Below are 19,723 nucleotides of genomic sequence, written 5' to 3'. Positions count from 1 at the left end.
GAAGTTTTTAAAAAAAAAAAAAAAAAAAAAAAAATATATATATATATATATATGAACACTTTACTGGCATATAAATAGAATGTAGCATAGTTTATTTTGATATGTTACATAATTACTAATTTTAGGTTAAAATTTTTTCCATTTAATTAGTTTGATATTGCGTTGACCTATCAGTTTGATTTGATTTCACAGGTGTCATGCTCGTCAGTTGTTGGACCGCCTTTCAACACTGAATCCAGTGGAACATATTCAAATTTGCAACGGTTTGTTTAGGTAAATGTTATAATATCTTGATAGCAAGGTCACATTAATCTGCCGATGACATATTGCATGTACATTTATTTATTTTTCTCTGGTTTGCTATTTAGCCCTCTCTTTCTTAGCTTCTTTTCTGCTTTTAAGTTCATTATCTGATACTTTTGTGATGAATGTTTAGGCTCATTGAAAAGTCAATTTCTCCGGCTTGTGAACTTGTTCGTCAAAACCAATTTTCAAATATTGATGTATTGCCTGGATCTGGCACTGACTTGATGGAGACAGGGAATTCATCCCACAGTAGATCTTTTATCAATCTTCCTAAAGAGCTTTTTGAAATGCTTGCTTCTGCTGGACCTTATCTTTATCGCGACACTTTGTTGCTGCAGAAGGTCTGTGTTCTAGTTTGGTACATCTTATTAGTCACTTTCTTGTACTTCTCATTAATTTTAATTTTTTACCTTGCCTCACAGGCATCCAAAGTGTTGAGAGCTTATTACCTTTGTGCACTCGAGCTTGTCAATAATGGTTATGTGGCATTTAGTTCTCATACTTTTGCTAATGGAAACGAAAATCCACGCCTCCACCTGAAGGATGCAAGGTTAAGAATTGAGGAAGCACTTGGAACATGTCTTCTTCCTTCATTACAGTTGATACCTGCAAATCCTGCTGTTGGACAGGAGATCTGGGAACTAATGAGTCTTCTACCCTATGAGGTTGAATTTCAACCACTTGTATTCTTTGTAATTGAGAATCAGTTAGGTTAAGCTGAGTTGTGGTCTCATAAGTTGCTTCATTAGGTGCGCTATCGTTTGTACGGTGAATGGGAGAAGGATGATGACCGTTTTCCAATGATTTTGGCTGCAAGACAAACGGCAAAGGTACCAATTTATTGTTTTAGGACTGTATCATTAATCATATATCATGCAATTTATATCTGTTGTTTTGCAGTTGGACACCAGGAGGATTCTAAAGCGCCTCGCAAAAGAAAATTTGAAGCAGCTTGGACGAATGGTTGCTAAATTAGCTCATGCCAATCCAATGACAGTGCTCCGGACAATTGTTCATCAGGTAATTTGTTTAGTTTGAATGTCGCATTGTCCATTTGATGCTAGACTTTTTGCTAAATGATGGATTTGAACTATACACGCAGATAGAGGCATACAGGGATATGATCACTCCTGTGGTGGATGCATTCAAGTATCTGACTCAGGTGTATCTTAGTTTTTATTTTCTGCTGTTATCTTGTCTCTCCTTTGCATACTTGCTTCTCTGTATTAGCAACTTAGCCCCCGTTTAGCCCGTATTAATTTCCATTCCATTTCATTTCATTTTTCTCTCTCCTATTTTCAAGCATATAATCTTCCATAAAGTAATATTACATGTTAACCGAAAACTTTTCCTTCCTTTTCAACCACTCATTTAAAAAAAAAAAAAACACTATTCCACCCATTTTCATTTCCACAAAATGGGGGCCAAACGGGGGGCTTAATATAGATAAAGGTTTTTGCCTTATATAAGATGTTATGTAGGGGAGTAGGATATCAATTTTTTATATTTTTTATATTTTTTTTGGGGTAATGCTTTTGGTGAAATTTGTTTATTCAGAAAAACATTAATTTTGCTGAAATAACCCCTATCCATTAGTTATGCCTTTGGTTTGCGTCTGCTTATGTATACAGGCACACACAAACATAAGAGATTCGCCTTGTTGTAAATGAAGTTATGGGTGTCCTCAAGTATGAAAGAGTTCACTGAATAAGGAAGAAGAATACTAAGAAAAAATATGCAGTTTGATTTGTCGCACACACACTCTTCTAGGAATTTTGCAACTTTATATTTCCTGACTGTTTTAACCTCTTCTGCTCGTTGATGGTTCTCCTGGAAAGGTCCTACAAGTTGCAGAAAAGAAAAAACGAAAAAAACTCATTTCAAAAACTTCTATTACAATCTACTAAAAAATCTAATTTTAATCCCTACTAAACACCCTCTTACTATAATTCACTGTGAAGTAACTTATGAATTGTGTAAGAAATAAGTCTCAATATGGATCTAATGTCCTTCTCTATTATTGTGTATTTTGCATCTTCATTTCTAACAAATGCCTATTGCAAACATTATCCCAACTTTAGTTACCATAAACATGCAAGTTCTACATTTACTGACTTCCTCTACCAGGTTTTTCATTTTAATACGATTTATTTACTGTTCAGCATTTCATGTTGTTTGGTAAATGATTTCTTTGGACCTTTTTAAATTGTTTGGTTTTTTACACTTGTAAAATTCTTGCATTCAACAGCTTGAGTATGATATTCTGGAGTATGTCGTGATTGAACGCTTGGCTCAAGGAGGACGCGAGAAGCTAAAAGATGATGGCCTTAATTTGTCAGATTGGCTTCAATCTTTGGCATCATTTTGGGGACACTTGTATGTAGCCTTTTCACCTTTATACTATTCTGGATTTGCTTTCTATGTTCAGATGTTACTGCGACATACAGCTCGTGCTTTGTTTTTTAATGCTTCCTTGCCAATACATAGGTGAAATGCAGAATTACTTAAAATGAATAACAATAATGGGTGACACAGAATTACTTTAGATGCTGTCAGCTTTTTCACTTGCCATATAAGTGGCCTAGACTTCAAATTCTTTACTTTATATATTTTTTCTTTTCATTTTTATCTTTTACTCTTACATTACTTGTTTCTCAATGGGACTGGGTAGTTGTTTGTGCTTTATTTAGTGTCTATATACAGAAAATTCTGGTCTTTCAAGTAGTGAATACATTACAGAATATAGTCTAAATTTATTTTAAATCAATCCATCCTATAAAAAATCTAGATCTCCATGGGACGCTTTACCCAATTTGCCAGGTTGCAGATTAATCTCTGATGAAGCTGGTGACTGGAGCTGGTGGTGTAGTGGACCTTGCACATTTTGGTTATTGGCTTTTTGATCGGATCTTCTGTACAGCCTTCTTATATTCTCTTGTATATTGGGTAGAAAAATTCAGATCAGTGTTAGATTGGAGAATGCTCATGTTGTTTGGTGATAGAGAAGCCATTCAGATGGCGCAGGGTGACTCCATTACATACTTCTTACCCTTTGAATTCCTTTTTTCTGTTTGAAGAGCAAGATCTCTTAGTTTAAGGATATTGAGATACTAGCATATTCGGATATTGGAAGGGTCTCTCAAGTCCATTTATTCATATTTCTGTAGAGATTGACGGCTACATCTTTGATTGGAAATTTAATATTGCTTTAACATGAGAAGATACCACTAGCAGTTAGCTCATGACATGATGAAATTTCATGACATCTTAGGTGGAGAAAAATAGATTACTGTGCTGGATCTGTCTCTGGTCTTTAAGGTGCTATAGGAGTCTCAAAAAAAAAATACCCCTTCATGTTACAAACATGCTTAAGTTGATGAGACGAAGAAAGCCTAATTTGTTGGAGGTATTACATTTGGGTATTGTGGAAAAGGTATTTTGCTATTTGGATGTTGTAAATATTGATGGCCATCTGTTGCATTGCTTATGGTTTGGATTTTCTTTTGTCCTCATATTTGCTACTCAATGAAACGAAGCTTGAGCTGAAGATCAGCTCTGCTGTGTATGTAATTGGTCAATAATGATTCTCTTTTTGAAGCTTCATTAAGACTTCGTGTTGCTTGTTTCTGTATGGAATGTATTGGGACTGTGGGGTAAATCTCAAGGAAGAGTTGGCTTGAACAATGATGCAGTCTTTTTGGGGATACTATGTAATTTGTCAACAGCGTTCTATTTTCGAGTCTCCCTTATGACTTGGTCCGCACTGAACAATATGGTATTGTGACTTAGCACGAAAGTTTACTTTTAAGTTGGACTCTTGACTACATCAAGAAGGCCATTGACATCTCAAGGAAGACTTGCGCTTGAATGAAAGATGCATCATTAAGCGATTGGGAACAATTTTATATTCAGATTTCTCTCAGGATACTATATCATTTGTCAGTAGTGTTACTTTTTTGGATCTGTCTTAAGACTCCGTCTTGCTTATTTCCTCACCTATTGGGATTCAGATTTTGCAGTTGTGTATGTTGTGTTGGCCTCTTGACTCCATCATGAACGTCATTGATAGTCTCGAGTAAGGCCTTGTACTTGATAAAAAATTCATATTTTATTAAGGATGGCCAAAAACAATTTGATACACAGTTTTCTCAGGGTGGCAATGTTGATATTATTACTGTGAGAAGAGGTTTATCAGTATGCAATGCTGTGACTGAGCACTACACTGAAGTTTTGTTGGCAAGACTTGTCTTGATGCAAGTTATTGGGAGAACGTGAACAGTTCTGTTGTTTCCTCTGGAATTGATACTTGGATTTTGGGAGATTTTTTTTGCAAGCCTTATCTATCAACGCATGCTCCAGTTTGCCATATCAGCTCAAACATAACCATGAGGTCTTTCATTAAGGCATGAGAAAAATTGAGTTAAATCCATCAATGCCAGCCAACTTTATACTTAGTGTCATCATAGCAATCCAATTTGATTTTATTTCACCATGGCCACTCTACTTATACTTCTGCGACCATGGGCACCCTACTTTATACTTAGTGTCACCATGGTCACTCAATTTGATTTTATTTTACCATCGTCACCAAATTTCATATAACATTTCACTATGGCGACACAACTTCTTTTAACGTTTTTCACTAATTTTGAAAAGGAGAAACGATAACCTTGCATTATATATATAAAATAAATTTAAAAAAAAAGTTTTTATTGTATTTTATTTTAAAAACATTTTTATTTTATGTTATCTTTTTAAGGAACCTTTTTTTATAGTAACTTTTTATTTTATTTTTTTAAGTTACTTTTTTTTTTTAAAAAAAAAATAAATTTTATTTTATTTTAAAAATAGTGTTAAATAAATTTTTATTTTGTTTTATTTTATTTTTCAGTAACGTTTTTAAAGAAGTTTTTATTATATTTATTTCTTAAAAATATTTTTTATTTTATTTTTTGTTTTTTAATTATTTTATATAAAATGCAAAGTTACAATTTAACCCTTTTAAAATTAGTGAAAATGGTGAAAAGAAGTTGGGGTAGCTATGGTGAAATGTATATGAAATTGGGCCATGATGAAATGTTATATGAAATCAGGTGGCTATGGTGAATAAAATCAAAGTGGGTGGCCATTGTGACACTAAATATAAAGTTTGGTGGCCATGGTAAAACAAAATCAAATTGGGTGGTCATGGAGATACTAAGTATAAAGTTGGGTGGCCATTGATGGATTTAACCTAAAAAAATTAGTTTTTTTTATTGCTTTAAAATTATAGAATCCATGCACAGGTGTTGAATAAGCGCATCATGAATAGAAAACAATAAAAAGAAATAGAACAGACTGAATGGTAGTTGATTTCATTCTGGGATTTGTTTTGGTAGTATTAGTGCCAGTATAATGTGTGTGATTCTTTAAAAGGAAAAAAACATAAATCGTAAAGTCTAGGAACAGCCATTAAGATATTATTCATGTGCATGAAGTGCTTTTAGATGCATATTTTTGCCTATCTTGCATCAATTTATTTTCTCTGTAATAAATTTTCAAGTTTTATATTTAGGTAATTGATGGACAGGCACAAAAATTCATGTAAATTTGAACATTGATAATCTCATGAATAATAAAGTAAATTTCTGTGTTTAAAAAAGGTGTGGAAGTTATAATTAAGTTAATTTTTTGTTTTATTCTACTTGCTGCTGTATAGGATTTATTGGGCTCTTTGTGTTCTATGTTTCTGTTCCATTCACTTTTGATGTGAATATTTTTTAGAGCTTCAGGTTAATCAGCTCTAGTCAGTATTCTGTTGATTTTTATGTATGTACTCTATATATTTTACGTTTGTGTTTCTATTTTTAAGCTCAAAAGTCACTTTACATTTCTGAGTAGTTACTGGTGTGTTGTCTAAGGGAATGGCAGAACTCATTACATAGAAAATTCATTGAAATTGAGTAAGAGAACAAAGATGGAGTTAATTGTATATGATTAATTAATCTTAGTAACAGCGAGAAAGTAAATATAGTGCTACACATGGAAAAGAATGACCATCTTTTCAGAATAATGTGCAGTTAGTGGTAACTGAAATATTACTTATGTTAGTATATACTTATAAAAAATGCTGAGAAATAACAGTATACATCTATTATATCATGTTACAAGAATACAGTTTGATTTGGATGTCATAGTGAGGAGCAAAGCAGAAGGTCTCAGAAATAGGATTGAATTGAAAATATGGATCTAACACAACCAATCAGGTTCCCCATTACAAACGTCCCATGGCTTTCCTTTTTTCAAAATTTGGTTGTACATGAGATATGCGTTGGTTCAGTTGAAGTACTGGTTATCCAATGAGGTGTTACTATAATAAGACAAATATATCCCCAGTGGAGCTATATGCTTTCTTCTGTTCAATTTGATTTCTCCAAATGAATTTATACAGATACTTTGTTGAATAAAGTAATGTTCTTGTATGATGTAGAAAACTTATTCCGTTTGGCAAACTTTATGAATCAATTTATAAATGGTTAAACTTCATTTTCAAACATTTTGATGGACCCACAAGTTATTATCCACTTAGAGAAGTCCCATAGTTAGCTGGGGCAACTGACGTTGTCAGTTCAAATCCTAGCTTTCTAGAAATGAAAGGGATTTAAAAACCATTTATAAATTCTTTCTAAACAGAGCACTAGAATAGTCCATAAAGTTTTGATGTTCTGTGACTTTGTATTAGGGCTAATTAGAAAAATGCCAAGATCATTATCAGCAAATATTACTTACTGAGAGGTTCATCACTATCTTTTACACTGATGGAGCGTATGAATACTCAGTGTTAATGTTCGACAATGACACCATGTAATATATTGATGATTACGTTTTGGATAGTTGTTAGTTGTAACTTGAAAGTTTATCTTAGAATTCATGGCAGATCTTAAAAATCCTGATGTCCTTATTGCATTCCTTTATACAGTTAGTTGATTATTCTTTAATATTTATGACATATCATTCTGTTGAAGACTTGGTTATGTTTGTAGGTGTAAAAAATACCCATCAATGGAACTCAGGGGTCTTTTCCAGTATCTTGTAAATCAGTTGAAGAAAGGATATGGGATTGAGCTTGTTCTCCTGCAGGTTGTTTGACCCTAAGTTTGTTATTTGTTACTTTGACTTTTATCATAATTTCCATTTTCTCATCGATTTTGAATTTTGCAAATGTCGTGTAGGAACTTATACAGCAGATGGCTAATGTTCAATATACAGAGAATATGACTGAGGACCAATTGGATGCCATGGCTGGAAGTGACACTCTACGTTATCAAGCTACCTCATTTGGAATTACCAGGAACAACAAGGTGCCTTAGTTGTTAATAACTAGAATCAGTAAATGTTATTTTTGACAGTACAAGAAAACTCTGAGAACGTCTTTGGAATAGATCTATTCATTCTTTTTCCATTTCCCTAGCTTAAGTAATGGTCATTGGTTTGAGGATGCTATAAAATATGCATTCCACGTACAACAAAAACCTATTTTCTCCCCTTCCCCTGGGAAAAAGAAAAGAATAAATTTTTTTCTATGCTGTTCCCTTGTTTAAACTCCCCTCATGATTAATGCAGCAGTGGCATCTTGAGTTCTCAGGCTGTGATTTGGATGTCTTTTCATCTCCCTTGCACTCTTCTATGGAGTTAGTTCCCGTCGATAAATATGTGATTGTGTACAAAAACTAGATTAACAAGATTAGGACATGTTTTGATCAATTTTAAAAGTAAAGAACCGCCTTTTTGAAATACTGAACTGTCCAGTGTACATGACTGTCTGTCTGATTAACACATTAATTTTGGAACTTCAAATTTTTCTCTCATTTGACCTGATTCTAACTTTTTTGCAAGTTGAATGCAAATCATAGCCTTTTCTTAAGTTTCATTCCCTAGAATTTATGATTTCTTTTATTGCATAACGTATTCTATTTCTAGAAAAAATTAACATTAGTTATTCACATTTGTTATCACTTTTTTTCTCTCTCTTTGCAGTGAACATTTATTTGCATGTAACTAGATATACAACTATCTACTCATCAAACAACTTGCGACAAGCAAAATTTAAATTACGAAACTTTTCCCCCCATTTAAATGAGGAGAACTAATATTGTTGCTGACATGGAATCAAAGTCTAGTTAGCACCCATTTATGACAATTGTGCATGTGTTAGTCCTAGACTGAATATGAGTCCGGCTTGCTTGTGAAATAGCTTGTTGAAGACCTTATTTTTTCACCTGGAAATTATAAACTGTAAATCTGTGGGAATCTTTAAAGTTTGAAATTCAACTTTTTCCTTCCTGCAGGCTTTGATCAAATCCACTAACAGACTTAGGGATTCTTTGCTCCCAAAAGAAGAACCCAAATTGGCAATTCCTCTTTTGCTTCTCATTGCCCAGCACCGTTCTTTGTAAGTTCTGCATTCTTAATTGATAGCAAATATATTACTTAAATTATCATTAGTGTATATGAGGATTTGGTATTATCATAATTCAGACTTCATCCATCCATCATCCATACATCCATCCAGACTTTCCTGGTTTTCTTTTCCCATTCCACAAGTTATTTTTCCTTGTGGTGTGTGTTAGAGAGGGTGGGAGAGAGAGCGGGTGGGTGGTGGGGATGTTGTAGGTGAAGTTTTCATTTTTATTTCAAATTTTTCATATGTTGCAATCCAAGGTCATGCTGCAAGGTTTGAGTTTTGAATAATAATTATGGTATCAGAGAAGTGAATTCAATGTCAAGTATTTTAACTATTTTTAATCTACAGAGTTGTCATAAAGGCCGACGTGCCTCATATTAAAATGGTCAGTGAACAGTTCGATAGATGCCATGGAACCCTTCTTCAGTATGTGGAATTTCTTTGTAGTGCAGTCACTCCAGTATCAAATTATGCGTTGCTGATTCCTACTCTTGATGAACTTGTACATCAATATCTTCTTGATCCCGAGGTATCTGAATCTCTCTTATTGGCTCTTTGAAGCTTTTTTTCCTTCAGTTACTTATTTGGCTAATAAGTACCATGGAATGAATTTATTTCATTGGTTTTTAAAAAAGTTACATAATATATAATGTACAATTCTAATACAGGAAAATATTCAACTAAACAAGCCCATCAATCAGGGAATTAGTTTCCTGATTTCATACAAATATACAGTCACAGAGATTTAATTCCTAGATTATACGCAACTACACAGACACACAAATCAGGGAATTATTTTCATGTTATTCTTCCATCATATGATATCATAACTGTCACTCTGTCGGTAATTACTTCTAGCATAATAATGTGTTAAAGGGTTTGGCAACTTCCAACTATATGGCTTCAGTACTTACTAGATAATGTTCTGGATGTTCTCTTGTTCAGGTTGCCTTTTTAATTTATAGGCCAGTAATGAGACTCTTCAGGTGTCAAAAAGCCTCCTGTGCTTTCTGGCCTTTAGATGGTAATGAAGAACTGCATCCTACGACTTCTGAAAAGGATTCCGAAACTGCAGATGCATCTACATTGATTCTGGACCTTGGATCTTCTCGCAAGCCTATATTGTAATATTTTGTTTTTCCCTCTATCTATGATATTTTTGTTGCTAGTTTGGTTGTAAATACAATCTTCTAGTTGATGTATGCACAGTGTCATTCTTTTGATAGGAAGTCAAGTGTTTGTCAATTTATATATATGTATATATATAAAATTTTTGGGTACATTTTCTGTCTGTTGCAACTTCTCACTGGCTGCTTTCTTTAATGCTTAACAATTTACATATAATGCAGTTGGCTTGATCTTCTTGACACTATCAAAACAATGTTGCCTTCAAAAGCCTGGAATAGCCTGTCTCCTGATCTGTATGCTACCTTCTGGGGTCTTACTTTATATGATCTCTATGTACCAAGAACTCGTTATGAGTCTGAAATTGCAAAGCAGCATTCTGCTCTTAAAGCTCTGGAAGAACTTTCTGATAATTCCAGTTCTGCAATCGCTAAAAGAAAGAAAGATAAAGAAAGAATTCAAGAGTCTCTTGACCGATTGACTATGGAACTCCAGAAGCATGAAGAACACGTTGAATCTGTGCGACGACGGCTTACTCTTGAGAAGGATACATGGTTGAGTTCATGCCCAGATACTTTGAAAATAAACATGGAGTTTCTTCAGCGCTGTGTATTTCCACGCTGTACATTCAGTATGCCGGATGCTGTATATTGTGCCATTTTTGTCAATACACTCCATTCCTTGGGGACGCCATTTTTCAACACAGTGAACCACATAGATGTTTTGATATGTAAAACCTTACAACCTATGATCTGCTGCTGCACTGAGTATGAAGTGGGTCGACTGGGGAGGTTTCTATATGAGACACTAAAAACTGCTTACCATTGGAAGGTAGAAAATCCTGTATGTGTTGCTTTCTATTAGTCTTCATCCAGTTAGAACTGTGCTCCATCCATGCTGTTCTGTAAATTAAAGCGATGAATTTCACATATTCTAAATGTTGTCTGCTTTTGTGCTTACTTCTGATCTGAAAAGTGCTTCGTTTTGTAGAGTGATGAATCTGTATACGAACGCGAGTGTGGAAACATGCCGGGATTTGCTGTCTATTATAGATATCCGAACAGCCAGCGTGTTACATATGGTCAATTTATCAAGGTCAGTTGATTGAATTTTAATTCCTCAGTATTGTTAGTCATGACAATGTAACTTATTAATTCTTTCAATCATATGCATTTACTCGGAATATATTTGCAATAACTTACGAATGAGCTTCTGTTTGGAATCTACAACTACATAGCTAGTATTGTAAAAAGAAAGACACACTTACCATAATTGATCATGTTAGGCATTAGGAAAAAAATGTTTGGATAAACCTAAACAGGGCTCACTCCTTGAAAAGAAAAAGAAAAAGATAAGAAAGCAAACTTTGACATGCCTAAATCTAAAACAAAATGGTAGTCTTGTGAGTTAAATTTTGTAAGGAAAATGTTCGTTATTAGTTATTTTGTAAGGATGACAATTGAAGTATGAAGATGCATTTGTGATGGGGATGAAGATAAGAATAAATATAGAATTTAGATAGGATTTTTTCAATCTTGTTTTTGTTCAATATTGTTCTACTTCAATTTGATTTGAGGTTGTTCAAATTTTGCAGCTAAACGGTTAAGAAATAGTTGATGTATGTCTTTTACCATTGTGTTTGACAATGCAGTAATACTGGGCCTTGGTATACCCTGTTGTGATTCAGTTCTTGAAAAGTACCATACACGCCGAAGGGTAGAAGGAGAGAGGGAACTAACATACCCTGTATAAGAAACTCGAATTAATGTTTTGCAAATAAGATTTTATGTTCGGGCACCCAAAATGGGAGGAGAACAAATCTATTTCTTCAAAAAAAAAAAAAAAAAAAAAAAAGAAAGGAGAAACCAAATGAAGAAATAATTATGTACGTATGAGTCTCATTATTTAGACTTACGTAATAACCTAGGTTTCTGAACTTCTAAAGCTTATTATTTAATACCAATCAAGCTGATCTCTTTCGTGATATTAAAGTGTTCTACAAGAAGACAAACAATTGTAAGAGACACAGCTGTACATACATTGCAAAGTGAGCTGTAAAACCATGTAAAAATGTTAATTATAAAAAATCTTTTATTGAGCTGCACAAAGTGGCCATCATTACCATCTAAAGGATCTTCTGTCATATTAGCTCAAATTTTTATAGCCCACCGGTACGGGAGCTGTTGAACTTGAGAAAAACTTAGTTAATGGAAGCAAAGTCAAAACTTGTTTCTATTTGTAAAACAATTTATGCATCTCATACTTGCTACTTTACAAGCACATTGGTGTATAAATGGATGTTCAAGCTATCAAAATATGCATGCTTGAAGTATTACCAAACCCCACCCTTAACATCTTTTATCTAGTATGTCAACCTTATTGCTTATATCAATGATAAAATCTAGATGACCGTGGAAAACGAAGATACATAGATTAATTTTATTTTTTGGTACAAATATTCATGAAGAGTTTTAATAACTCAAAAATTAGATGATCCTCAGGATTGTTGTTCTCATTGCTGAATTCCTTTTCTGATTAATCAATTAAGACACATTTGTTGGCAACGGGAATGAACAGTGCAAGGTCACCAGTTTCATACAGGTTGCATTATCAAATTTTCTGTGACAATTTATAGACTCTCTCGATGATTTATGTTCCACCTTTCCAAGAGAGATGAAATCATAATGCCAGTTTAAATTTTATCTGTATTTTTTCGTTTGTTATCCTAAATTAGATGTTTGCCTGAAGGTACACTGGAAGTGGAGCCAGAGGATTACTAGGTTGCTGATTCAGTGTTTGGAATCAACTGAGTACATGGAGATTCGAAATGCTCTTATAATGTTGACTAAAATCTCAGGGGTTTTTCCTGTTACTCGGAAGAGTGGTATCAACCTTGAAAAGAGGGTAAATTATAAAAATGGGAAATGTTTTTTCTATTGGACATTCTCTGTGTGTTGATTTTGAGTTAGGGAATTGCTCATTGCCTTCTGTTTTTCCTTTGCATAGGTAGCTAAAATCAAAAGTGATGAAAGGGAAGATCTAAAGGTTTTAGCCACTGGTGTTGCTGCAGCTTTGGCAGCTAGAAAGGTAAATTATGAAATGGAATCCCATTCTATCCGTTTATTAATATCAATGGCCATGAAACAGTTATATTTGGAAAAAAAGTGCTTTCATGGATGTAACGAACACATCCACTTGATGGTAATTCTGGATGATATCTTCTATAGAAAATAGTCCTGTGTTGCACGCTGTGAATGCCCGGCATTATTTTATGCCTTGATTGGCTGATCTAATGATATGATTCACTTTACTTTCTACGAATGACATTGGTTCATTTACAGATGGCGTGCAAACAATGTCCAGAATGGTTCTAAAATTGTTCACAATGGTTCTAAAATTGTTTTCTGTCTATAAGCATTGTTTATATTCTTATAGAAATAGAGTTGTGTACTTGAATAGATCAATCTAAGGATTGTCTGTTTTATGTTGTATTGGCAGCCTTCATGGGTTACAGATGAGGAATTTGGCATGGGTTATCTTGAGATAAAGCCTGCACCTGCACCAGCTTCAGCTTCCAAGTCTCTATCTGTGACTGCTGCTGCTGTGCAAAATGTGCCTGGGACCAATGTTTCTCCAGCTGAGCCTGTGGGGAGTAGAGCTGTTGCACCAGGAACCTTACATTCAGATTCTGGGAGTTCGGTCAAAGACCTTAGAATGAGGTCTGATGGAAGGATAGAAAGAACAGAAAGCAACTTGCTAAAATCTGATCCTTCACATTTAAAATTAAAAGGTGGCTCAGTTAATGGAGTAGATGTTCAATCTTCTGTGCCGTCTACCTTACAATCTGGAATATCTCGCTCAGTTGAAAATCTAAAACAGATGGATGAATCTGCAAATAAACAACTGGAAGAAAACTCAAAAGTTACTGCTAAGATGTCAATGGAATCTGAGGTATGTTGCTAAGAACCTGTTCTTGCATTCGACTGTGAATGAGGATTGCAAGTTTACAACTGAATTTAAAATAAGATTTCTCACCGTTTGCTGTTTGGACAATGTTTGCATGCTTGATGCTTGACTTCTGCTCTTGAACATAGACAAAGAGTTTAAAAATTAGCGTACTCCAAAAATTCTGCCTGTCAAATAACTGTTCTCTTTCCTCCTGTGACATCGTGCCTTTTTTTTTTTTGACGCAATGAAATGATGAATGCTGCTTCAATTCCAAGTTTGCCTTCTATTTAGTTGGTGTATTATGTGTTTTATAATGTTTGTGTGCAAATATTAGAGAATAAATTGTTAAATTCTTATTCATGATTTTAAGAACGTTACACAGTTACTTCCCCTCCCACTGCCCATGGAAAAGAATTCCTTTATTCTTCAGCCTTAAAAGAAAGCTTGATGTTATTCCTTCCCCGAGCAAACTTTCTCTGAGCCTACAGCCCGATCCATCTACACAGAGAAGTATGCATAATCTACGCAGTAAGGAAATTATCGAATGGTTAATCAAAAAATGCTGGGAGAATATGAGCAAAGGCAAAGCATCCAAGTATTTTAAGTCACTGACGTGAATCAAGTATGGTGAATTTTTTTCAGAAGTATGTTAGCAGGTGTTTTAAGAGCTTTTAGCATCCTATTATCAAATAAGATGTTAAAATTACTTGTATTGACCTAATAACTAATAAGCCCTGTTCATAATAGTGACGTGAGGGAGGGGCAAACCAAATTTAACTTGGTCTGTGGTAGTTGTCAAGGAGCTAAGTGCCTTGAGCCTTCTTGTAGATCTAACAATGCATAGAATGGAATAGGGAAGGCGGATTTATGTAGTCATCCCCAAATTTGTTGGGTATGAGGCTTAGTCTGTTCTTCTATTAATGAATATGATGGCCCTAGCAACTTATAATAGTTGTCAGTTCCTCTTTCAGCAATATTGTTGTTTTGCTTAAGGGTGTTAAAATGTGATCTGTGACTTAAAGGAAAGATTTACGATGAAAAATGCAAATATTTTGTTTAGGATTCTTCGTGCGGTGAACTACTGTGCAGTTCGTCTTCCTTGCGCAATTAAAGTCAATATACAATTCTTCACAAAAACAACTGCTGAAACAACAATGGTTGAACAGGATTTTTTGGCCGTCTGAAAGAGAGGTTTTTGCCTTTGGTCGTTTAAACAGTTAAAAGTTGGAGTTTGTTGGTTTTTATTTTCTTAATTTTTAATTTAAACAGTTAAAACGCCAAAGCATCCCTCCATTTACCACTATAACCCTCTAACCGTGCTATTGAACACAATCTGTGGATTTGATTTCCAGCCAACAGCAGTGAAGACTTAAATAATTTATGGAAGATTATTTTGCATCATTGCGTTTGTTATGGAAAGTGGATGATTTATGGAATAAAATTTAAAGATGAAATTGTAGATCAGATTAAAATTACAAAACAATAATTTAAATAAAAGAGAGTAGGGTTAGAAATGCTTGCCTGAGAGAATCGCAAAAATTCTATAGTCTTGTGGCTTCTGTGGTTTAAAAAAACCCTATTGCAGCCTGCTTCAACTTTATTAATGGGTTTGCTACTGCTCCAGCAGTGTCTGAGACTACAAGTCTGTTTGGTAAATTGAATTTACTTGTTCAAAATCCTAATATATTGATAAGAATCTGTATTATTAATCTGTATTATTAAAGGGTATTTAGCTAGATTTGAAGAACAATAAAAATGAATTCTAGGCTTTCAAGAGGCCTACTCTCTCTCTCACAGGTCACTTTTCCTGAAGAATCCACAAATTCCCTACCCCTTTATTTATTTGGTGCCTAATCCATTCCCAAAGCTTCAGTTCTCTTTCCTTGCTGCTTCTTTCGTGATTCCTTCCTTGCTACTTCTCTCTTCTTTCCTTGCTGTTTTCGTCCTGCTGCTGCTTACATTTGTCCAGCAGATAAGGGTCTTATCTTATACATCCATTGCTTATTTGTGAACTTGATGTAGTATCTGTCTTTAGATGGATTTCCTAGTGTCCTTACTTACAAACTAATAACAGATTGTGATCATGACAATAAGCGTATGCACCCCCCAACCAAAAAAAAAAAAATCCCACTGAGGATTTCGGCGCAAGATTTCTCTTATGTCACTTTTTCAGAATTATTATTGATTAGTTTCTAAATTTGGTGCTCCTGGTATGTTGGTTACTTCATTTATTGATATTATTCCTGGTATGTTGGTGACTCCAATTATTATTATTTTTATATTATATACTGGATGCATCTTGATACTTCAGAATCTTGAATGTCCTTTCAAGTGTTATTTTTGTTTGTTGTCTTTATACAAATTAGCTTCTTGATGCAGGCGAGATCTGCAGTAAAAAGGTCGACAGCAGTTGGATCTCTCGCAAAGCAACCAAAGCAGGATCTTGCCAAAGATGATGGTAAATCTGGAAAAGCTGTTGGCAGAACTTCAGTCTCATCTTCTGGTGATAAAAAATATATTCGTTCATCCATTTGAGAGCAGGCAAATTGGGATCGCTAACATTTCTTCTGTAATTGCAGGCAATCCTAGCACGGTTTCAGCTTCAGCAAAAGGAACAACCTTATCTGCTAGATCATCAGATCATAACATTGAAGCAAAAGCAGAGATTGCAAACTCAAAGTCTTCCGATTCAAGGGTTTCTACTGGGAAGGATGATGGAACTGAAACTTCGGATGTGCATAAACAGTCGTCTTCCCGATCTATTCATTCTCCTGGGCAGGACAATCTTGTTGCTAAGTCTAGCGATAAACCACAAAAGAGAACTAGTCCTGCTGATGAACTCGATAGGTTAAATAAGCGCCGAAAAGGAGAAATTGATTTAAGAGACATGGATGGGGGTGAGGTCCGTTTTTCTGAAAAGGAGAGGTTAATTGATGCACGGGGTACTGATAAACTTCATCCAGCAGATTTTGACAAACCTGGTTCTGATGAACTGAACATCAGTAGGGTCACAGATAAGCTTGCAGATAGATCTAAAGATAAGACCAATGAAAGATACGACAGAGATTACAGGGAACGGTTGGAGCGTCCTGAAAAGTCGCGTGGGGATGATATTTTGTCTGAAAAATTGAGAGATAGGTCATTGGAAAGGCATGGAAGAGAACGTTCTGTTGAAAGAGTCCAAGAGAAAGGTGCTGATAGGAACTTTGATAGGCTAGGCAAGGATGATAGAAATAAAGACGACAGAAGTAAAGTCCGGCATAATGAAGCACCTTTGGAAAAATCACACGTAGTTGATAGATTTCATGGGCAAAGCTTGCCTCCACCTCCACCTTTACTCCCTCACGTTATCCCCCAGTCAGTTAATGCCAGTAGGAGGGAGGATGATGCTGATAGACGATTTGGAACTGCCAGGCATGCACAAAGACTTTCTCCAAGACACGATGAGAGAGAGCGGAGACGATCTGAAGAGAATATTTTATTACAGGATGATGCAAAACGTAGAAGAGAGGATGATTTTCGAGATAGGAAGAGAGATGAGCGGGACATGTTATCAGTTAAGGTATCTCATAGTGTTCTCTTCCAACTCCCATCAATTTTATGTATGTGTGATTTATACGTCTAGATTTCTTGTAAATCCTTTTTAATTTAATTCTTCTTCGGTTTTTGATTGCACATAAAATCCTTGCTTGAATATGTACTGTGCAAGTACATATTTGGGAGAACCATAAGGGTACTAATCCCGTCTGCACCTTCATACTTTCATCCATGATCTAATGATTATCTGCTTCTACTTCCACCCATAAGTGTACATTGTGCAGCCCTTAATTTATGCAAACTATTGGGAGATGGGTGCAACATTTGAAATATCTGTCAAATTAGGTGGTGATGCTGCACCATTCTCACCCGTCGAAAGAAATATATTACGATTTGCTTTTGGTGGTTGCCTATTGTTAAAAAATTTATGATTGGGGTCATGCTTGTATGAATGTGTAATTTTACTCTGTATACTGCCCAACGATTTTTAAGTCTTCTGTTTTTTCTAGATTGAAGTCCAAAGTATTTGCTTCTAACGCTGCTTCTATTTTACGACTTGCATGGGTAGGTGGAGGAAAAAGAGAAAGAGAAGGAAAGAGAGCGGGAGAAAACTAACATTCTCAAGGAGGAAATGGATTCCAATGCTTCCAAGAGGCGGAAACTGAAAAGGGAGCATCCACAATCGGAACCCGGTGAGTATTTACCAGCAGCACCGCAATCTTCTCCTTTGTCATATGATGGAAGAGAGAGGGGAGATCGTAAGGGGGTTATAGTCCAACGTCCAGGTTATATGGAGGAGCCAGCTCTCAGGATTCACGCCAAAGAAGCAGCCACTAAGACAACCCGTCGCGATGCTGATCCGTATCCTTAAAAACATTAAATATGTTAGTAATATCTCCTTGTTAATATTTCATCTTGGACACTTGGCCTTCTTGCATCACCATTTTTTTTTTCTGTCCTTGCATACCTCCATATTTTGCTGTCATTATTCATCATTAGTAAAGATCATCACCGGTCTAAATGCCAATGGATCCCCTAATTCATTGTAAAATGGAGATGGGATGCTTTTTAATGCACTGGACGATGAATTAAGAAATTCACTGCCACTTAAAACTTTTGATGATCTCAACAGATGATGAATAGCACTATGCTTTACCAAAACTGAGTAGTAGTTGTTACTTATTTTGTCGCTCAGGTTTCAAATGATTTAGTTGCTATATTCATTGATTGCTTATAGTTGTCAATAATGGTAATAATTTGTTAAAATTATGAATTTCTTGACGAGAGTTTTAGAATGTACGACAGAGAGTGGGATGATGAAAAGAGGCAGAGAGCTGAACCAAAGAGGCGGCACCGCAAATAAAAGACACCGACAGAAAGTTTGTCTTAGTATGAAGCAAGCCTACATTGTGGAGTTTTCATAAGCATTCAAAACCTCAATAGGTCAAGGGATTCTGCCGTTCGCTCTTGTTGTGTGTGTGTGTGTGTGTGTGTGTGTGTGTTTTTTTTTTTTCCTTTTGTTTGGGGGCCATTAGGGATCAATTGGGGTATGGTTTTTCTCAACATTCAAGGCTCCATTATATTTGAGGTTGTACTGGATAGTACCTAAGAAGTATTAATTCTTAGTAGCTACCAAAGCTAATTTATGCTTGGAATGTTATTTACGAGAAGCTGTAAATTTTTAGTGCTACGTTGATGACGCCCTGAAAGCTTTTGTACCAGTAAGATAAACCTTTTGAAACAACATTCTTGTATCATGTATTCTTTTATTATTTGAATTTCTGCGATGTTGTGCACTATTAATGAAAATCCGTGGGATAAGAATGAATTTATTTTTTGAGTTTAATGAGCCTCTATGCGTATTAGAAAATGAAGTAAAGGGGTTGACAACGATTGTGATCTTGCTTGGTATATGGATCAACAAATTTACTAAAGGTCTAAATTTAATCGACCGAAAGTAGCGCTGGACTTTCGATATTTACCTCATTAGAGATTTGTCTCTGAAAACTAATGGAGTTGGTTCCCTGTGGCATTTTTTTAGACGTTAAGTTGAGAGTCAGAATAGCTGCTGCCGCCAAATTGAATCAATTTTTCACAATTTACAACAAAACAGATCGATTTGTTACTCAATGAGTTAAAATTAAAATTTGTTCTGTACATAAACGTTGGTCGTGAAAAGTTTTAAGACATTGAACATGATGACTAGTGTAATAAGGTGTAAGACACGGTCCTTTCCATTATTTTCCGGTCCAGTTGACTTATAAAAGTCAAATAGACAGAATCTGACCAGGACTACTATCACACCAAAACATTGGGTTGAGGAACGCAGTGCCAAGGAGGGGAAAAAAAAAAAAAAAAAGAAAC

The 19,723-nt window shown here is 35.1% G+C and overlaps 1 protein-coding gene across 1 annotated transcript in view; it reads left to right on the top strand.

Moving 5' to 3' along the window:
- The window catches only part of LOC111396428 (THO complex subunit 2), a 26,115-nt gene extending 6,957 nt beyond the window's left edge, over positions 1 to 19,158 (top strand). The window contains exons 13-33 of the mRNA XM_023022863.1: positions 193 to 273; positions 437 to 647; positions 729 to 971; positions 1,056 to 1,136; positions 1,207 to 1,326; positions 1,409 to 1,468; positions 2,555 to 2,682; positions 7,329 to 7,425; positions 7,518 to 7,646; positions 8,634 to 8,737; positions 9,098 to 9,278; positions 9,695 to 9,873; positions 10,099 to 10,705; positions 10,865 to 10,969; positions 12,623 to 12,778; positions 12,881 to 12,961; positions 13,373 to 13,825; positions 16,202 to 16,325; positions 16,402 to 17,384; positions 17,928 to 18,220; positions 18,653 to 19,158. Coding sequence (XP_022878631.1) covers positions 193 to 273; positions 437 to 647; positions 729 to 971; positions 1,056 to 1,136; positions 1,207 to 1,326; positions 1,409 to 1,468; positions 2,555 to 2,682; positions 7,329 to 7,425; positions 7,518 to 7,646; positions 8,634 to 8,737; positions 9,098 to 9,278; positions 9,695 to 9,873; positions 10,099 to 10,705; positions 10,865 to 10,969; positions 12,623 to 12,778; positions 12,881 to 12,961; positions 13,373 to 13,825; positions 16,202 to 16,325; positions 16,402 to 17,384; positions 17,928 to 18,220; positions 18,653 to 18,722 — 4,486 coding nt within the window. The 3' untranslated portion in view covers positions 18,723 to 19,158. The remainder of the gene's footprint in view (positions 1 to 192; positions 274 to 436; positions 648 to 728; positions 972 to 1,055; positions 1,137 to 1,206; positions 1,327 to 1,408; positions 1,469 to 2,554; positions 2,683 to 7,328; positions 7,426 to 7,517; positions 7,647 to 8,633; positions 8,738 to 9,097; positions 9,279 to 9,694; positions 9,874 to 10,098; positions 10,706 to 10,864; positions 10,970 to 12,622; positions 12,779 to 12,880; positions 12,962 to 13,372; positions 13,826 to 16,201; positions 16,326 to 16,401; positions 17,385 to 17,927; positions 18,221 to 18,652) is intronic.
- The last annotated feature ends 565 nt before the right edge of the window (positions 19,159 to 19,723 follow it).

This window comes from Olea europaea, chromosome 6 (assembly GCF_002742605.1).
Source record: "Olea europaea var. sylvestris chromosome 6, O_europaea_v1, whole genome shotgun sequence".
NCBI classification, from domain to species: Eukaryota; Viridiplantae; Streptophyta; class Magnoliopsida; order Lamiales; family Oleaceae; genus Olea; species Olea europaea.
Note: the sequence above shows the minus strand (reverse complement) of the source record. Positions and strands in the feature narration are given on the sequence as shown.